At 40.7% G+C, this 19,120-nt stretch overlaps 1 protein-coding gene across 1 annotated transcript; it reads left to right on the forward strand.

The window, feature by feature from the left end:
• Window positions 1-414: 414 nt before the first annotated feature.
• tfg (trafficking from ER to golgi regulator) lies at window positions 415-18,182 on the forward strand. Its single transcript, XM_020651225.3, has 8 exons — window positions 415-575; window positions 3,450-3,663; window positions 3,763-3,846; window positions 7,965-8,111; window positions 9,315-9,482; window positions 9,620-9,766; window positions 16,709-16,801; window positions 16,905-18,182. Exons 2-8 carry the CDS (start codon window positions 3,480-3,482, stop codon window positions 17,333-17,335), a joined length of 1,254 nt encoding a protein of 417 aa, XP_020506881.2. The 5' UTR covers window positions 415-575; window positions 3,450-3,479; the 3' UTR covers window positions 17,336-18,182.
• Window positions 18,183-19,120: the final 938 nt, after the last annotated feature.

The following is a 19,120-nucleotide window of genomic DNA, read 5'->3' on the forward strand; positions in this document are numbered from 1 at the left end:
TATGAATAAATTATTTTAAAAAAAATCAATTATGTCTCAAATTTAACTCAACATATGCCAGTGATCAAACATTATTATGGACGTATTTCTGGTTTTCATGATTTCATGGCAGATTTTGTCACATTTTCTTCATGTTTCCAATTCATTGTTGTGTAAAAATTGACCTGAGGGCCACATTGAGGGTTGATGGGGGGCCGCATGTGGCCCCCGTGCCGCCAGTTGCCCACCCCTGATCTAAACCATTAAAAAATAAAGATTGTGATCGCAACAGCTGCCTGTACTGTTTTTTTTTAAAGATATATCATTCATTATCAAAAGGCCTGAGTATGACTCAACAAGAATTGAATGCTACACTAAGACTGACTATCATGTCCAATTAGATCACAGCGCACTTTGGTCCAGGAACTCTGCGCATGCGCACAATGAATGCCACGTACTGTTTGACGTTGACAGTTTGGAGGACACTTCCTGATGCTGCCAACCCGGGGTGAAGCTAGCCTAGCTTACGTTTGGATTTTCCACAGTTTTGGGGGAAAACCTGTGAAACACAGCGGGGTCAAGTCGTCTGATTTAAGGTATAAAAAAAAACAGAAAGAAACTTCACGTCATCCGGGGTATTCAGCGGATAGTTTCACTTGGTGTTAGCTCCCTGTTTGGGTGTGCTAGCTCGCAAGCTAACTGTTTAGCTTACTATCAAGCGACCGATTACTAAGTGAATTTAAACCAGATTGTTTTATGCCTCTTGTGTAACCGAGTAGCGGGACATCACTGCATGTTTTCTATTCATCCTGCATGTGAAGTTTATATATTTTAACGCTGTTGTTATGCAGACACGGCCCTGCAAACATGAGCTGCAGTTTGCTGTGTATGGGCCGCAGACGGATGACTCTGCGTCCTGGTTTTACATCCTACATTTACTACACATGCCTTTTTCATGACATCGTTTTAAATGTTCAATTCTAGGCCCCAGATCTCTATTGGAGTAGGACCAGGTGAGGTGGGGTAAGAAAACCAGCTTGTTTTCGTCCCATTAGTGTGTGCTAAACTGATAGCAACAACACAATCCCTTAGCATCCAGCCAATTACTCATCTGGCACTGCAGCGAGCCAAAGCCTGCGAGCGTTTTCTGGATTTAAATCCACTGTTGTATATTGTCCGACTTTATAAAAACATCAGCAGTTACGTCATGGTTAATCCCAAATGGTGGTGGCACACAATAGAATAGATGTTTATTGCCGTTTGCACAGGTACAGGACAGTACAGGTAAATTCTTGTGCTTTTTCTCCCTGAGTCAAAAAAAAAAGTTAAAATTATATATAAAATAGAATAACATTGTAAGAAAAATAAAGAAAGAGTTCAAAAAAGTAAAAATAAATAAGTTGTATTAACAGCTAAGCAAATTAAAATAAACTTTACAGAAATTATACACTGTATTAAAAGCAAAGATATAATACAATAAATAAAAATAAATAAGTTGTATTAACAGCTAAGCAAATTAAAATAAACTGTACAGGAGTTATAAACTGTATTAAAAGCAAAGATATAATACAATAAAAATAAGTAAGTTGTATTAACAGCTAAGTAAATTAAAATAAACTGTACAGGAGTTATAAACTGTATTAAAAGCAAAGATATAATACAATAAAAATAAACAAGTTGTATTAACAGCTAAGCAAATTAAAATAAACTTTACAGGAGTTATAAACTGTATTAAAAGCAAAGATATAATACAATAAAAATAAACAAGTTGTATTAACAGCTAAGTAAATTAAAATAAACTGTACAGGAGTTATAAACTGTATTAAAAGCAAAGATATAATACAAAAAAATAAAAATAACAAGGGGAACACTGTACAATGAAATGAAAACATAATTTTTCTTATTGCACTTATTATCTCTTATTGCACCTGAGGTTAATGCACACATATTTTTCTACATTATATAATTGCATTGTTTTTTTTATTTTTAAGGTCAATATTGCACACTTGTATTGCACTGTGAGGTGGTCAGCTGTCCATTTAGTCTGTGATGTGTGGGGTGAGATGTGTTAAAGTTATCACAGGCTGAATGTGTGAAAGATCTTAACACACCTAAAGAAATGGTTACATGTGTCAAGCATACACATTATGACTCTGAAAAGCTTTGTTTTCATGTTTTTCAAACTGATAAAGTCAAAGTCTGATACTGTGAGAGCATAGGGGGATTTTCTGGCAAAACTTCACCAACTAACTAAGTGTGAATGAAGAGTGAAAAACCTTTATTAACAAAATAAAGTTGATCTTTATAGTATACTTCCAAACTCCATTGGATCTGCAGAGTCCCTCTGCACCTTTAAGAAAAAGATGGTCTCCATATTATTGATGATGATGATGGTAATGACGATGGTTTTTGTTTGATAACGATGACTTATAAGATGGTTTCTATACTGATTAGAGCTCTCAAGAACTGCCCTCAATGTTGTGCTTTGCCTCTGGTCACTTCCTGTCAGCACCTGTGTGTCCAATCAGACTCAAAGCTGATCGTTTGCTCTTACTGACATTGTTCCCTTTTTTCTAGATCCTTGCTTGTGTTGTACTTACTCTCTGATGTACGTCGCTTTGGAGAAAAGCGTCTGCTAGAATTGTAGGACATTTATAGTAAAAGTGTTGCTGGAGCTTTTTTGAGCTCTTCAAAGTCTGATAAGAGAACAAACAGCCTGTGCCACCTCACTCGGTGATGTTTGACCCTTAGACTCAAGTGATATCTGGCCACTAGGAACACTTCTGATTGCATTTTGTATTTTGATTTTAGATTATTATAAGGAAAAAACTAGCTTGAGAAAATAGTACCTCGCATAGGTATTGCCTCACATTGTCAAACATGTTGCAAGACCTATTGAATAAAACCTTTATTAACAAAATAGAGTTGATCTTTATAGTACAAGTGTTGCTGGAGGGAACAGTCTGTGCCACCTCACTCAGTGATGTTTGACCTTTAGTCTCAAGTGTAGCTGTATGATATTTGACCACTAGGAACACTTCTGATTGCATTTTGTATGTTGATAATAAGGATAAACTAGCTTGAGAAAATCGTACCTTGCATAGGAATTGCCTCATTGTCAAACATGTTGAAAGACTTATTGAATAAATTCTTGGTTAATAACAAAATTTAATTGTGCCTTTGGACATTAAATTAAGTAATAATAATAAAAGTGAAACCACTGGATTGCATTCCTAATTGGCTGTAGCGCATTGCTTTTCAAATCATAACTCTTCTTCTTTTGTAACAAATACATTCTCAAGGTAAGGCCAACTCTGCTGTTGGCAGATATGTCATGTTTCAAAGATGTATGTTTGAGTAGGTTCACATTTGTGTTAAGTAATAAGAGATAGTGATAAAAAAAAAGAAGGACAATGGACATGTTATTTGTTTATGTTTTTGTAAATGACCTTTCCTCTCTTCCCCGTCAGTGGTGGGAGCAGAAGAGGTCGGACGGCACCATGAACGGCCAGCTGGACCTGAGCGGGAAGCTGATCATCAAAGCCCAGTTGGGCGATGATATCAGACGCATACCTATCCATAACGAAGACATAACATATGATGAGCTAGTGTTGATGATGCAGCGCGTCTTCAGGGGAAAGCTGCAGAGTAACGACGAGGTTACCATCAAATACAAGGATGAAGGTAAGTCGGGGAAAGGGTCAAAATCCCCCAAAATCGACCCGGTTGTCTAGATCATGTCTCTTAACAGTGTAACCTATGGTGTCTTTCTCATTTTTCTAGATGATGACCTCATCACTATCTTTGACAGCTCTGACCTCTCCTTTGCCATCCAGTGCAGTAGAATACTCAAACTCACCTTGTTTGGTAAGATACAAGTTTCTGCTCAAAGTCTGAAATCATGTGATTGTGACATCATGACAAACCCGTAGACCAACATGTTTCCCGCAGCTATTACAGCGAGCAGTCACTGGAGGGCAGTCCAGCTGAAGTTTTTACACAAACAACCTCGGCTCTACTCGGCTCAAATGAAAGTTTTTCTGCTCTCCCTCCTGACAAACTTAAGGGTGTGATTTCTATGTGTTCCTTAGCGCTGGTTCAGCAAACAAAGGAAGTGACAGGTAATACCTGGATGCATTCACTAAAGCTCTTCCTGACCAGTTATACAGGTTTAATGCTAATCTTTGAAAATTCGTAAGCCCTACTTGGTCCACAGTTATTCTGTATTCCTGGAGCTGTGTGACTTCAGCTTTACGCCATAGACGGATGAATCACTTTCCCCAACCTGTCAGCCTCACCCTTATACATTTAGTGAAGGCTTGGTTTTGTGCATTGAGACAACACATTGGATAAAGATGTGTTTACAATCATTTATCACTCAGCCTTGAGTATTATTTTGATTATTGCCGCAACAAGAATCTAATTTAAAAGTGAGGCGAGTATTTACAAAGCCTGTAGGTATATGCTGTCTGATTTAATCACTACACCTTCAGAGAAACTTGATTAACTCCACACATTATCATAGAATTCATCCAAACATGCCCTGAACACATACCGGTAGATGGTTAGTGGTATTCGTTATTAACCGAACATTTCAGGGCATCTGTTTCTGTTTTGTAGAAAGAACAAAACGATCGGTTAACTTTTGGTAAATTACAGAATTTGTTGATTTGAGAGCAAAAAACAAAGATAATTTACAAATCATAAGGCCCCGGGTTCAATCCCATCTGACATGGAACTCTTCTTTTCTGACCAGAGTCGACATCTGGGATACATCTCTTTATTAATGTGAAAACAAAAGGCCATGAAAGGTCATGTCCAACACACAGGCTTAATATGAAATGCCAAAATACAACCTGAACTGATTGTATCTCTCAGTGTTTTTAGTGTTTTATTATTTTATGTCCTGCAAATATATCCCAAAGCTCCTGAGATGAACTTTTAGTTTGTGTGATTTTTTTCTGGTGTGGATGTACATGTTTATGTGTGTTCTGACAAAAAAAAAATCTGAACCGGCTTTCTTCAGCCGTCTTGCGTGTCAATTGCCGTGGAAATGTCAGAACAGGCTGTTTCTTCAGTGTGCTGCTAATAGCTGTGTCTGACACCTACCTTGCAGCAGCACATAAAGACATTTGAAATGACTATAAGGCAATAATCAGTTTATTCCCCGATGACCTGTTTTGCTTTTTGTAGGGCATAAGAAGGCATCTTTATTCATTTCTAGTTACATAACCAGTGAAACATCCACCTTTAACTTGTATTCCTGAGCTTTCTCTTCTTACAGGAAATAAAGTTGATTGAGAGATCCTTCAGTGTGGGAAGAAAGCCATACACTTTATAAAAGTCAAAAGATATTGAGTCTCCAATATTAGATGAATATATCTGAATATTGCTATCAGCTGGGAAAACAAAATACTCAAAACCAAGGCACACCATGGGCTTGTCTCTTACAAATTCAATAATCCAAACAAGATTTCAAAAATCTCCAAATGGCACAGAGAGTTAGAATAACAGTAACACACGCTCACCCTTGAAGCCGTAATGACAACATGATGTCGTTCCTTTTGCTCTGTTTCCAGTCAAGCTGTCGTCTTGTTACTGCTATTATTAGCTTAAGATCTGTAAGAATTTTCTTCTTCTTGAGAAAAAAAAAAAAAAAAAAGATTTTGGACTTTTTCCCAAGAAAACCTGAGTCCTGGCTCATCTTTACATGTCATGACCTCACGTGGAACTGATATTCTTGAACATGTGTGGATTCGCAGCGAGCGAGAGCTGGGATCTCGTGGCAGCCTGTGTGTCAGCTCAGGGCCTCGGGACCCCCATGCGTCTCTGTTTAATGTTATCCGCTCAAACAGAGAAACGTGTAAGGCATTTTTTTGGGGGTCTGCTGTTTCTTAGAAGTTATTCTGTGGTGTCGGAAACTTCAACTCGTCAACACAATTTGCATTGGAAAAGATATAGTCTTAAAAAGTTGGTGGTGTGCCCGAGTGCTTTGGGGTATCAGCTAGAGAATTCTAAGAAAATGTTCAGTTGGTTGTAGCAGATTATCATTGTGATAATCGAATTTAAGAGTATGTTGTTTTCATTATATTTCATTAAGTATTGCTGTGTTCACAAAGATGCAGTCAGGTCACAAGAGGACATAAACACATACTGTGGTAATGCATGTAGCTATAAAAAAGCTTTCTCTTGATTACCATCCATCCATTATCTGTACCTCTTTGCCCACCACAGGGCTGACATATAAAGACAGACAAGCAGCCACACTCACATTCACACCTACGGGCAAGTTAGAGTCACCATTTAACCTAACGAGGTTGTCTTTGGACTGTGGGAGGGAGCCGGAGAACCGGAGAGAACCCACACATGCAAGGGGAGAACATGCAAACTCTGAACCACTTGATAACCGCTTCAAACTCACCTGTAAAATGTAAGGTGAATTGTTAATTTCCAACATGAGTGACAGGAGAACTGGACCCTTTTCTTTGTTTGTTTGATGCAGGAAAGACATGGTGGGTTGTTGCCTGATCCCTATTCCGACTGCCCGTTCAAAACACAATATTTACAATATTTATTTATGTCATAGAGGCGTAATGGTAGGACATAAAATGTCACATCTGTGCCGCAGTTGGATGTTGTTACACAGGCTTTACAGAGGCGAGATGGTACCAGGGAGAACAGCACTTGAATGTCTGAGTGTGTATGTGTGGCGCCCACTTTTTCTTGCTTCCGCAACGCCATAACACAATTTGAAATCACAGTCTTGGACACCCATATTATACGCCATTGCAGAATCAATGTGACATAATGAGGGTGGCGCTTCGTTATGGCGCTGTTGCAGAACCCGCAGTCTAAAAAAAAGGCTGTGAAAAAGTATTTCCTCCAAGTTGTCATAATTGCTCATACTTTGTTGTTATGTGAGGGGGCCATGTTTACCGTCCCCAGTCTCACTATGCCTACTGTCATCGAGTAACCTTCTCTCAAACAAAAAAATGATGCCCTGTTTGCCATCTCCCATTGTCCTGAATCCATTTGAATGCATCTCTTAACCGTGACAAACAACTGCCCTGTCAGCCCAGCATTCCTCCAGCTCCATTGTTCATTAATTACCTGGCTCAAAGTGTGTGATGATGAAGCTCTCACTCCCTGTTAATTTAGCTGCTATTGTGAAAGGCTTTGTGGACGCAACCATGTGATAGATGATCGCTATAATCCCCGGTGTTTACAGTGTGGCGCCAAAAGAGTTGAGGCAGATCATCATTCACAATATCCACACACTTAACTGTTGCATCAAGAGCTTTTCCAGATAAACGAACCACATGATTTAAATCTGTGTGTTTGTTTTATATTGGCAGATAATTGTCCGGTTCTACTGCTGATGGCTCTCTTTGTATCATTTAGAATGGATACTAACCATTTAACCCAAATCTACCAGTAACATGTTTAATGGAGCGAAGAACAAAGTGTGTTCTTGGATTTTTTTTTTTTTTTTTTAAATGGCTGTTTTTTCCACCAAATTCCTCTTTTCTCTGTATAAAGTTCACAAGCTGTAATTCCTCTTCAATCTCGTTTTTTTTGTTTGTTTTTTCCTGTGGTTTGGTTATCTGCCTGGCTGCTGACACATTTCTTTACAGGCTGACCCAGATATTCCTTATGGCTAATGCCTCAGATCGAGTCCAAAGACCTGTGTGAACAAGAAGTTCAAGTTCAAGACAACATTGTCCCAAATGAGCGCCACTAATGAGATCCAGATTCAGTAAAGTAGAAAAATGCCCCATTAATAATGGTACAGACGAGGCGTTTTTTTTTTAAACTTTCTGTAAAAGCGATCACGAGCCGAGTTCTATCCATCATTATCCCCGAGGTCAAACACACAAGTGGAGTCAGCTGTGCAGAGCCGGAGAGAGGGATCTCCGCCAAACAAACAACACAAGATATGTTTAATTTTCCCCTCTTGTGTCCTCCGTGTTCGTCTCTCGTTACAGTTAATGGACAGCCGCGGCCTTTGGAGTCCAGTCAGGTGAAGTACCTGCGCAGGGAGCTCATCGAGCTCAGGAATAAAGTCAACAACCTCCTGGACAGCCTGGAGCCCCCCTCAGAGCCCGGTCTGGCTGCTTCAGCCCCCGACAGTGGTAAGCAAACCCCACACACATGCACACACACTCAACATCTGCAAACATGGGCTGTAACTAGACCACCTACTGTAGTTAGTCAATATTAGCTTTGTGTAAATAGTTTCTGAGTCCATATTGAATACAGATATGTCAAACTAAGTTTTAGCTTCAAATGAAAGGACATAGTTTCAAAAAGAGAGTTTTGAAAAATGTGCAGAGTTATTGATTAATAAAGTGTTTTTGCTAAGTTTGTATTTTGGTCACCTTCTCTACAAACCAAGGAGATCAGTTTCAATATTGTTGTTCATGTAATTTATATATCTTTAAAAACTCTAAGGTGATAGCTTTTTAATATTTGACTTTATTATCTATTCCTTCATTGGCTTAAACATCCAGTATCTATCAGACATGTCATATTAGTTTTTTTGTTTTTTTTGTGCAAATCACAGATTATAGTCCTTGTGCATCTCTTCTGGTTCACACAGCCTCCTTAACAAATAAAACGTGTTCATATTTTCACATTTATATACCGTCGGGGTACTGACACCAGACTGTTCACATGATTTTCTTTTTATGTTAATACAAATTGTCTGGAATAACAAGACACACAGCTTCTATTATAAAACATACTGGTTTAGTCCAGTTTGACTGTAGTAAAACACACCCACTCCAAATTCAATGAGAAAAACACCCATTGTAATTTAAACCACAGCTGTATGTAGGGAACATGTGCGGCCATGTTCCCTCAGCTTCTTCAGTCTTGTCTTCTTCTTTTTTTTTTACGGTTTATTTTGGGGGTTTTTATGAGAGACAGAGCGAGAGAAAGAGAGAGAGAGAGAGAGAGAGAGAGCGAGAGAGTGGGGTATGGCATGCAGAAAAGAAACCAGAGGTTAGATTCAAACCCAGGCTGCCAGTACTTTTGCTGGCATCAAGGAATGAATAAAAAGGGGTGATCTGGAGTTTGCAAGTGGCCCCTTTGCTGAGATAAACAGGTTTACTTGTTTTTGAGTGAATCCCCGTAACGGAGTCAAGGCTAGTAGTTTGTGAAAAATGCTCAATAACTTGTGCTGCATGCTTTTGTCAATGATGCAATCACAAACGTTTTCATACTTGACTCAAACTAGTGTAATTTGCGCACAGGCACCGCAACATGACCTCATTCTGTCAGCGTCTTTGTCTCTGCTCATTATCAAACCTCTTCTGTGGTTTGTTGTTTTCCAGAATCAGTGGACGGACGTGAAGGTAAAGTGATGGCAGCAGACCCCACAGTGAAACAGGTCACTCCAGTCAGCGCGGCCAGCATGTCGGCCTTTGACCCGTTAAAAAACCAGGACGAGGTCAGCAAGAATGTCATCTCTGCTTTTGGCCTGAGCGAGGATCAGGCCCCAGGTATGTCACGCAAATACAACACATTCAAAAAAGCAGAGGGCTCTACTTTAAGTATTGCTTTTGTTTCAGTTGTAAGCTGCTGACCATAAAATAATCAAAATCTCCTCTCTGTGTCTCCCTCGGTACCGTATGAGTAGCTCCCCAAGCAGTGGCACCAGAGGAGCGCTCAGGAACCCCTGACAGCATCAACTCTTCCTCGTCTGCTGCCCCTCAGCCAGGAGTGCCTCCCCAACCACAGGCCCCTTATCCAGGAGTACAGCAGGGACCCCCAGCTAGCATGGATGGTGAGTTACATGCACATACAACAATTCTATTCCTTAGGAAATCCTGAATACACACATACCATATATAATACAGCGTGGTTGGGGAACACGCACACATACACTGATTTGTAGTTCTTGTCGCTGTTAGAAAGAACTCACAGCTGGATGATGAGCACAGGGACTAAGAGACCCTGTCGATTTGGGGGTTAGGCTTTAACACTTTATTTGAAAGTGGTGCTGTTATATTGGACATTTTCCCCACATTACCACCAACATAGCCTCATAAAAATGTCTCCCCCCCTGTTGAGTCAATTCTAATGGGTTTCCTTCAACAACGAGTCCAGGCCCTTTTGTTTTCCAGGGTAGTTCTGCATCCAGTCTTATAAATCCATGCTAGGGAGTCTAAATATAAATCCCCTGCTGAGTTTTTATGGAGTATGAGTTGAGTTACATTCCAGATTTTAATACATTTTAACATGAGCAGTATTGGTTCTTGTTGTGTCTATAACAGTCCTTCGCCTCGAGAGATATGTTACTCCACTCTAAATGTCTTGCTGTTATTCAAAATATAGCCATACATGATTTATGGACTTTTGGTGGAACCAATCAAACATGTTAGCAAGAGTTTTATATCCAAAGGAGAGACTTATAAGACAAAACATTTTTGTTGGAGAACGAGACGATCCAATAAAGACAAAGAACCCCGAGCTTCACAAGACTCCTGTGTCTTTTATATGACACTTTCTATGACACTGCATATATTTTATATGCTGAATGTTTGTTTAATTTAGTAGCATCAGGAAGCAGTTACAAAATGCATAAGTCTGGAAAAATAACCAGAACTAGACACAAGCTCATTTCCATCTGTTTTGATCAGGCAACCCTCCTCCTGGCTGCGAACCTCCCCTCTAAGTTAAAATAAATCCCCCTGCCACACAACCTACAGACTGTGCTGTATTGAAAAACATAAAAAACCTGCAAAAAATGTACGAGAGTAAAAAGGAAAAGAAGAAATCATGGAATACTTTAAATAGAAGTTTCATTATTGTTTTTTTACTATGTTGTTTTGATGAGCTTAGTCTTGTTTAAACTGTGGTCAGACACTCACGATACACTACATGCACGCTGTCATCTTTTTGCAAAACGACGCCCTTTCAGGCAGGCGGTGCAAAAATCTTTGCAATCTTAAGAATTTTGCACACTGCAAAACATGCACACAGACACCTTGCACTCTGAGTCCGATGCGTTAATCTTTGCTATTAATTGTGAAAAATTCACAGTATGAGGCCAAGTGTCTCGTAATCATCATGCAGAGTGATCACGCAGTTTAGTGGTTCTTTCACTAAATAGCAATACAAAAAAACAAAAAAAAAACGTTTTCTGTCCTCTCCTGAAAACGAGAGCGAGGAGAGTTTCATCTGTCAACAGGAGTTTTGTCTGGTTGATGAGGAGCTGCAGAATTATCCTGATCGCTTCCAGGTGTATGTCAGGATCCAGTTTGATACGCTGCTCTCTATACTGGAACCACTCATTAATAAGAACACTTACAATTTCCTCAAAGCTGTTGATCCTGATCAGCAGCTGGCACACTCCAGAAACACACACACACACACACACACACACACACACACACACACACACACACACACACACACACACACACACACACACACACACACACACACACACACACACACACACACACACACAGAGGGACGGATGCGAAAAAACATAGAAAATCCGACCTGTATGTGAGATGTCATTTCTAGTCAATGACATGACACAACAAATACATATCAATGTGTTATTCCAGTATTGTATGGCAGAGTAGAACCAAGGACTGTGCCAGACACTCCTAAACTCCTTACTAAGTAAACTGATTTAGTGTTTACTGCATGGACTCTAATCAAAGGTTGTGGGAATCTGATCTGCTCTCCTGTTAAAGCAGCACATTTTGCTGGTGATGCTCGAGTCTCACCACAGTGGAATCTGAATCAACACTGTGTAAACACGAGTATCCATGGAGTTTATCGTACTCGGCAGACCTTATCACAGCTCTCCTCTGTCTTAGATTTTGAACATGTGTTGGACCCCAACCTGATGCAGAGATTAGAATAAATGAAGAAAGAATTAGACCGGACGCTGGCAAAAACAAACAAGACTCTTTTTTACTTTTTTAAAGGAAATGGTCTTCTGTTTCAATAGTAAGAGTACGTATCTGTAGAATCTAATTCAAGGAGGTTGTCTGACTTGTTTCTTGTTCTGTTGAAAGGAAAGGTCCAGACAGGTGCAGCCCAAGAGGTAAAGTGTATCATTCAGTGTTGTTTATCACAATGCAATACGCAGAGAGAAGATTGTTTTCAGCTTGTAGTTTGGCTGTGTTCAATTTGGAATCGGCTGAAGCAAAGGAGATGCCTTTCTTTTTTCCCCCGTCGCACCATGAGAGCCGTAACTCACTCTCAACTCAGATTCACTCCTGAGCCCTGACGGCACCTGCAACACTGGAGATCAGCACACATGTGGTATGACTTCCTTCATTTAACTGGTGGTTTGTGGTTTGGCCTTGTTAGCGTGCAGGGCCTTTCCGTGGGGTTCACTAAGAGTTTTGTTGATGCAGAATGAAGACTTGTACACACATGGGGTTAGTCAGCACAATGGCAAGTTATCCTCTGTTTTTTTCTTTCCCCCTCTTCCCTCTATGACTCGAGGGAAGAGAATAAAACAAGACTTTCTTGTCCCCATTAGGGGTTGTTGTTGCTGGTTTGATCTTCTTTATAATGTGATTTTTGGAGTTTTATGGATGTGGAGATGCGGGGATGCTATCGTGGAGGTCTTGAAAGTCCAGGTCTGCTGGAAGTAATGAGAGAACATGTATGTGGTACAGCTGTTGACATATAGAGTCAAGGTGCTCATGTTGTATGAAATCATAATATATCTCTCTTAGGGCGGCTGTGGCTCGGTAGGTAGAGTCGGTCGATGTCCGATGTTTCCTAGGGCAAGACACTTTGTCAGTGGTGTCTAAATGTGTATGAATGGGATACGTTACTTCTGATGGTCACGTTACAGAGCAGCCTCTGCCATCAGTGTGTGGATTGGTAGGCGTGACATGCGGTGTAAAAGCACTTTGAGTAGTCAGAAGACTCGAAAACCGCTATACAAGCTCAAGTCCATTTACCACTCTGTGACCGTTGTGTGCAAGTCTTCTTTGCACATCTCACTATGATGCAGTTGAAAGTGTGTGAAGACTAGTTAGAAAGCAAGCGGAAGATTTTAACATGGCAAAAGAAATTAGGATAAAAGTTGAGATGTACAAAGTGGTGTTTATTTCAGGAATCTTTCATTCATATCACATCCATAACTCAAGTTTATAAATGTAGATTTATTTATTTATTTTTACCAAATCTTAACTGTGTGGAACAGTTTTAAACCTTCCTTTTTGTCTGAGCTGTGTCACCAACATGCTCCAGTCAGGGCACTGAGGTCATTTCACCAGATGCTCTTGGATGTCCCATCATGCAGCTAAAAACACTCGAGGTGACGGAGCCTTTGCGGTGGCTTCTCCAAACTTGTGGAACAGTCTACCTGTTAACATCAGAACTGCTCAATCCATTGAATATTTTAAGGTGAGGATATAAGATATTGGCTGATTCAGATTTTCTTTCTGTAAAGAGATATCATTGACAGCGAAAACAAACCTTTATTTTTTACTTTTCATCCATGGAAACTCTTAGTTAGGCTAACTATTAAAAGAAGCTGCACTTCGGTTACATGACCAATCCAAGGTGATTCACTCTCTTCAGCTGCATTCTCCCCAACTCCTGAAGGAATAATGAATTACCCAACAAATAAACTACACTGGTGACTATTTCATTAGGATGTTACCTGCAGTCTCTTTTACTTCTTTGCCTCCCTCTGTGGCTCATGAGTGTCAATCTGAGATTGGCACAGAATCTGATACATTTGAGAGGACTGGCCGGTCGAGCGGTGCACCTCCAGGAGCAATAGTTTGAAGACTGCAGACTTCTTCGAACACCTCTAGATGTGCTGTATAGTATAGACTGAATTCAACTGATTCCCCTATAGAGATCAGTAAAGTATTAGTGTACTGTAATTGGCAGCTCTCCCTCGATACCATCGTGTGAACGAGCAGCAAGATGAGAGATCAGTCTCAAAACTGTTCATCCCCTTTTTCCTCCATTACTTGGAGCTTCCCTTCTCCGTCTGTTTCCTTACGTCCAAGGCTGCAGATGGTTGGCATCTGAGACGTTAAGCCAGATTGTGCCCAGCCCTTCTCTCCCACTCAAACCCTGTCCTCACCCTTGCAGACTGTTTGTCAGTACAGCCACCTCAAGGCAAAACCCGAGCAGCCGGTCAATGAGTTTATGAAATCATATTTCACTGATGCTGTGTGGCCTTTAAAGGGTAGCCTTAAAATCACATTCAATGCAGTCTTAAGTTTCCTTATTAGAAAAAGAATGCTGCTAATAAGACCTCAACCTGTTTGTCAGTTGCTGATAGACTCTTGCCAATAATTTACATGTGCACAAGTAAGGAGCTATAAAAACATGTATGCAGCAGCAAACAGCTCAGACGTCAGCCTGAGGCACTTTATCAGATGGGCAGACGTATTCGGTGTGAAATATTTATTTAAAAATGCACCGTGTTCTCATGACTCGTTGTTAAGGCATGTCTGGAGGTCAGCAGAGCTTCAGCCAAGGGTCTTTGTTTCAATGAACAGGCTTTTTGCTTGACTTTGGGGATTCTCCCCATGAAGCAAAAAGCAGCTCCGTCTTTCAGTGAGCCACCGGACGTTTCTTTGTCCCATGAGGGCTCAGCAGGCCCGACAGCTGACCTCTCTTACACACCTCCTGTTGACACTGGAGTAAAACCAACTCCTGAGGTTAGAGGGCTCTTACAACCGCGAATCCCTTCCATCACTCTTACATAACTGCTCATGATGGATTACAGAGTGAAGAAGCCAGTTTAACACACATGGCCTTTTTGAGCCAATAAAGACCACGGTGTTCACTTTTAAAGGTGCTGTCAGTGAGGTAACAGATGGTTGCCACATCTTTTAAAAAGACACTGTATCGGTCGACTGTTTCTAGTTAAACATCTAGATGTCAAATGTCTCCCACATCTATGCAGGTTAAAGGACTGATTGAGAAATGTTTTGTTTGTCTCAATACAATATGAACATTTGATCTACTAGATGGACTCCTTGATACACTGTGAACATGTAAACTCCATTTGAGGAGAGTGAGGCAGCATCATCTGATTGATTTGTAAAAAGGTCAAAATATCAGACCTCCCAAAGAGTGGAACTCAGCACCACTTTAAGACACACTTAGAGATCAGTGAATACTGGTGGTGGCCTCATTTTGTTTCTTTTTTTCTTTTCAAGTTTCATCACCCCACTTACATGCCAGGCGGGAGATTTGGGAGAACAACTCATGCCTCTTAAGGAAGAACACTAGTTTGCCAATGTTTTGCATGTTTGCTGAACACTAAGGGGATAAGCGGAAAACTTGATGAGAAAAAGTCAAAAATAACAGGGAATAAAAGTTTCCATGTATTGGAAACATAAAAAAAAGATTTGTAATGGCATCACTGTCAAGCAAGATATTAATGATGAATTGTGGAGCTACTCTAATAACCTCATGTTTCATGCTTTAATGAAAATAAAAGCTATTTATGCCATCTTTTTTGAGTTGTAGAAATGACTCTGACCGTCCTCCACATGTGCACGTCGGCGGTGTGGATTGGTGAAGTCATCGTCACTAAAAAGTGTGACAGGACGTTGCTGTCTACAAATAGAGACATGTCTGGAGGAGCGGAGGACAGCTCTTAACCCCTCAGGCAGAGTTGTCAATAATCGGTCTGCCAATAGTAGTAGTCTCAAAAGTAAAAAACATGTCAGCTTCACTTTTGAAGGATTGCAATTTTTTTTATTTACTTACTACAATTTGTTCTTCAAATCAAGTTAATGTTTGTTTATATCGGCTCAGGCACCTGCATGCTGTTCTCTAGCTGGGAGCCAGTTCTCACTGTAATGTAGCATACGGAGATATTTGTGGGTACTGGACCCTCTTCAACGAATAGTTGTATGAAAGTGGTTGCAGCTGTTTTCACTGGAGCAGTTTTGTGTTATTCTGAACAGACGCACAGGTGTTTTCATGAGAATAGGGATAATACGGAGTGTGTATTTACTTTATGCGTACTGAATCTGATGTGAAAAAGGCAAAGAGTACAGGAGAAAAATGAACTTGAGCTTAGTTAGGAATCTCATTGCATTCTATGTAGATATTCAAGGGGTATGAAGGCATCTTTCCCATACCCCTCTGAACTGTTACTATATTATTCTAAAGAATTTAGCTCAAAGATAGCAGTTCAGTAGTTTTTAATCCCAGAATGATATGGTGAAAAGTAAAAGTGCATGTGTCTTGCATGTGTCTTGGGGGCTTTAACGCTTTGTTGATAGGACATGGGATAGAGTCGGTAACAAGGATAAGGTATGGGAATGACAGGCAGAAAAGGGGCCTCAGGTCGGAGTGGAACCCGGGCCTCCCACTTGAAGGACGACAGCCTCCGTACTGTACATGGGGCGTGCAACATAACGGCGCACCACAGTGCATTGTTTTATTTTTTCAAGTAAACGTCCATTAATCAAACTTCATCTTACTTTACAAATCTTACATTGATTGTTCACCAAGTGTGTCATAGTATTAAAAAAAGGTTAAAAAATTAATATATTTGTATGATTGTTTTCTCTCTATGGTCAAGGATCATAACAATAATATTCGTCATCTAAGAAAAGGGGATTACGTGTTGATAAATGACTTAAAAATTGGAATAATAACATCTGGATTTTCGTTGGATACAACATACGTTAAATGTAAATTGGGAGATTAATTTAATGTCTTGTTTCTTGTGTACTGATGTCTTTTGTTCCTGTGTCTTCAGGTCAGGTCTACCAGCAGTACCAGGCCCCAGGTGGTTACCCGCCTCAGCAACCAGGTGTCCCGCCCCAGCAGCAGTATGGCATGCAGTACTCTGGTAAAACTAAAAACTGTTGGGATTGACAAATGAAGGGTAGCTGGGTTTTTTTTCCCCCTCTTTATGCTAAACGAACTCCCTTCCTTCCTCGCTCTCTCTTTAGGATACAGCACTCAGCCTGGAGCCCCTCAGCCTGGCCCCCCACAGCCACAGCAGCAGCAGCAGCAGTTTCAGAACTACCCTCCTCCCTCCTCCCAGGCTTCTGCACCTGCCCCTGCTCCGGCTCCTGCTCAAGCTCCAGCTCCAGGCTTCCAGGGTGGCCAGCAGCAGCAGCAGCAGCAGCCCCATCCATCTCAGGCAGCCCAGCAATATCCACCAGGAGCCTTCCCTCCCCAAAACTATACCTCCCAAGCCTCCCAGCCTGCCAACTATAGCATGCCGCCCAGCTCCCAGCCCGGCTCAGGGTACCAACCTCGACCTGGATACACCCCGCCTCCGGGCAGCACCCCTCCACCAGGAGCTGCTAACCCGTACGCCCGCAACCGCCCCCCTTACGTCCAGGGCTACACTCAGCCAGGCCCTGGATACCGGTAAAAGAGGAGAGTGGATGTTACTGATCCTCACACGTACACCCTTAACCCCTTTCCTCACATTGTGGCTCCCACTGTTTGGTGTGGGTGCAGAAAACTACTGCTCTGCATCCCCCCCCCCCCCCCCATCATACGAATATCAATCCAAATATGAAACAAGAAACTCCCCCCAGTCTGATGGTTAGTGTTTGTATGCCGTCTCTCCAACATACCGCTCTGTTTTGACCCCGGTGTATGTTCCTGCTGTTATTTTTCTTCCGTCGCTGTCAGCTCTGCCCTCTTGTATCTGTCATTGTGAAAAAATGTAACCAGTCTGTATGCACACACCTGGGAGACCGAAACAGGCTGTTGCACAAACTGTTTATCTTTCTTTTTCATGGTAACATTTCATTTAGGAGGGAAACGAGCATCTAGATTCAAAATGTTTCATACATGTTAATGACAGACATCTCCACCTGTTGTTTACTGTGTATATATGCATCCATACAACACTATCTAAATGAAAAGTTACCCCCCCTTTTGTTATTTGTTTTGTCTGTTTAGTTTCTTTATCTGAGCAATTTCACCACCATGTCGGTATTAATGATGTGTCAATGAAACTGAACTGCCCCATGTTGGGAACACTAGCGAAGTGATGGCTGATGGGAGGCGTAGATCCCACTGTCATGAAGAAGGCTTCTTTTCTTCAGCGTGTTATATCACCTCCAGTAAAGCTTGCTATTCCTCTCTTTTTCTCTTTATCTTATCACTGGTTTTTACTAATAAATTAAATTCCACCTTCAGTTGATATTAGTTGTCATGTATAAACTGTAACATTTTTTTTCTTGAACCTAATAAATGATTGAGACCCAGTTGGACTGCTTTTTGTTTTGATATCGAGTTGCCTTTGGCTCTTGGTTTCCTTTATGTCTTTCCCTCAACACTCACTCTCTTTGTGGTTTCTGAGTTCATGTCTCTGTTAAGTTTGGCCTTCTCTCTTCTCCTCCACCCTGATCTGGAAAACTGTGGTAATGCTGGTATTTCTATTTAGCCTTTTCTGCCTGTGGGTTGTGGTTGGCAGGGACATGTGGCATGGGAGTATGTGGTTGGACGTTCGTGTCAATCTGTCTGTCTGAGTGAGAAGAACTGAGCACACAGGATTTATTGAAGACAATTTAGTGAGCTGTGTTTGGTTGCTCTTCATCTAGCGTGTGCAAAGTTGAAATCGTTCTTTTTAAATGGGTTTGTCCAATGAAAATAGTGCGACAGTTTGCACAATGTAAAGCAATCCGATTAATATTGTTGGAAGTTGAATCCTTTATAACACTTTTTTTATGATTCAACCCCTTTAGGTCAAGATTAAAACACAAGATGCATTCAAATTAATTTTGTATTTGAGGTGTTAAGCCTTAAAGCTTATTTTAATAAACTGATACTGCTCTCATATCGATACAGATAAATGAGAGAAACACAAGCAAACAGCTTACAGCCTGGTAATTAGAAAAGAAAAAGCGACTCCATTCAAAGTTTAGTTGTTGCTTCCCCTGGCGCCCCTCACAATAATTTTCTGATTTAAAAAAAGATAAAGGAAAAAAATACAAAGAGAGACACCTATGTGAGTTTTATGTATAGAAATCTAATATTTTCAGTGACGTTTGAATGACGTAAACGTGGAACGTTTCTACTAGTTTGATTTCATTGGTCGGTTTGTAGCTAGCTTGAAGGCGCGTAGGTAAACTTAAACAAAAGGTTGAAAGGACAGGAGTTGAGTCACTGAGGGTGTGAAAAAATAATCAAGTTAAATACAATA

The sequence above is a fragment of the Labrus bergylta genome, chromosome 13, assembly GCF_963930695.1.
Source record: "Labrus bergylta chromosome 13, fLabBer1.1, whole genome shotgun sequence".
Classification (NCBI taxonomy): Eukaryota; Metazoa; Chordata; class Actinopteri; order Labriformes; family Labridae; genus Labrus; species Labrus bergylta.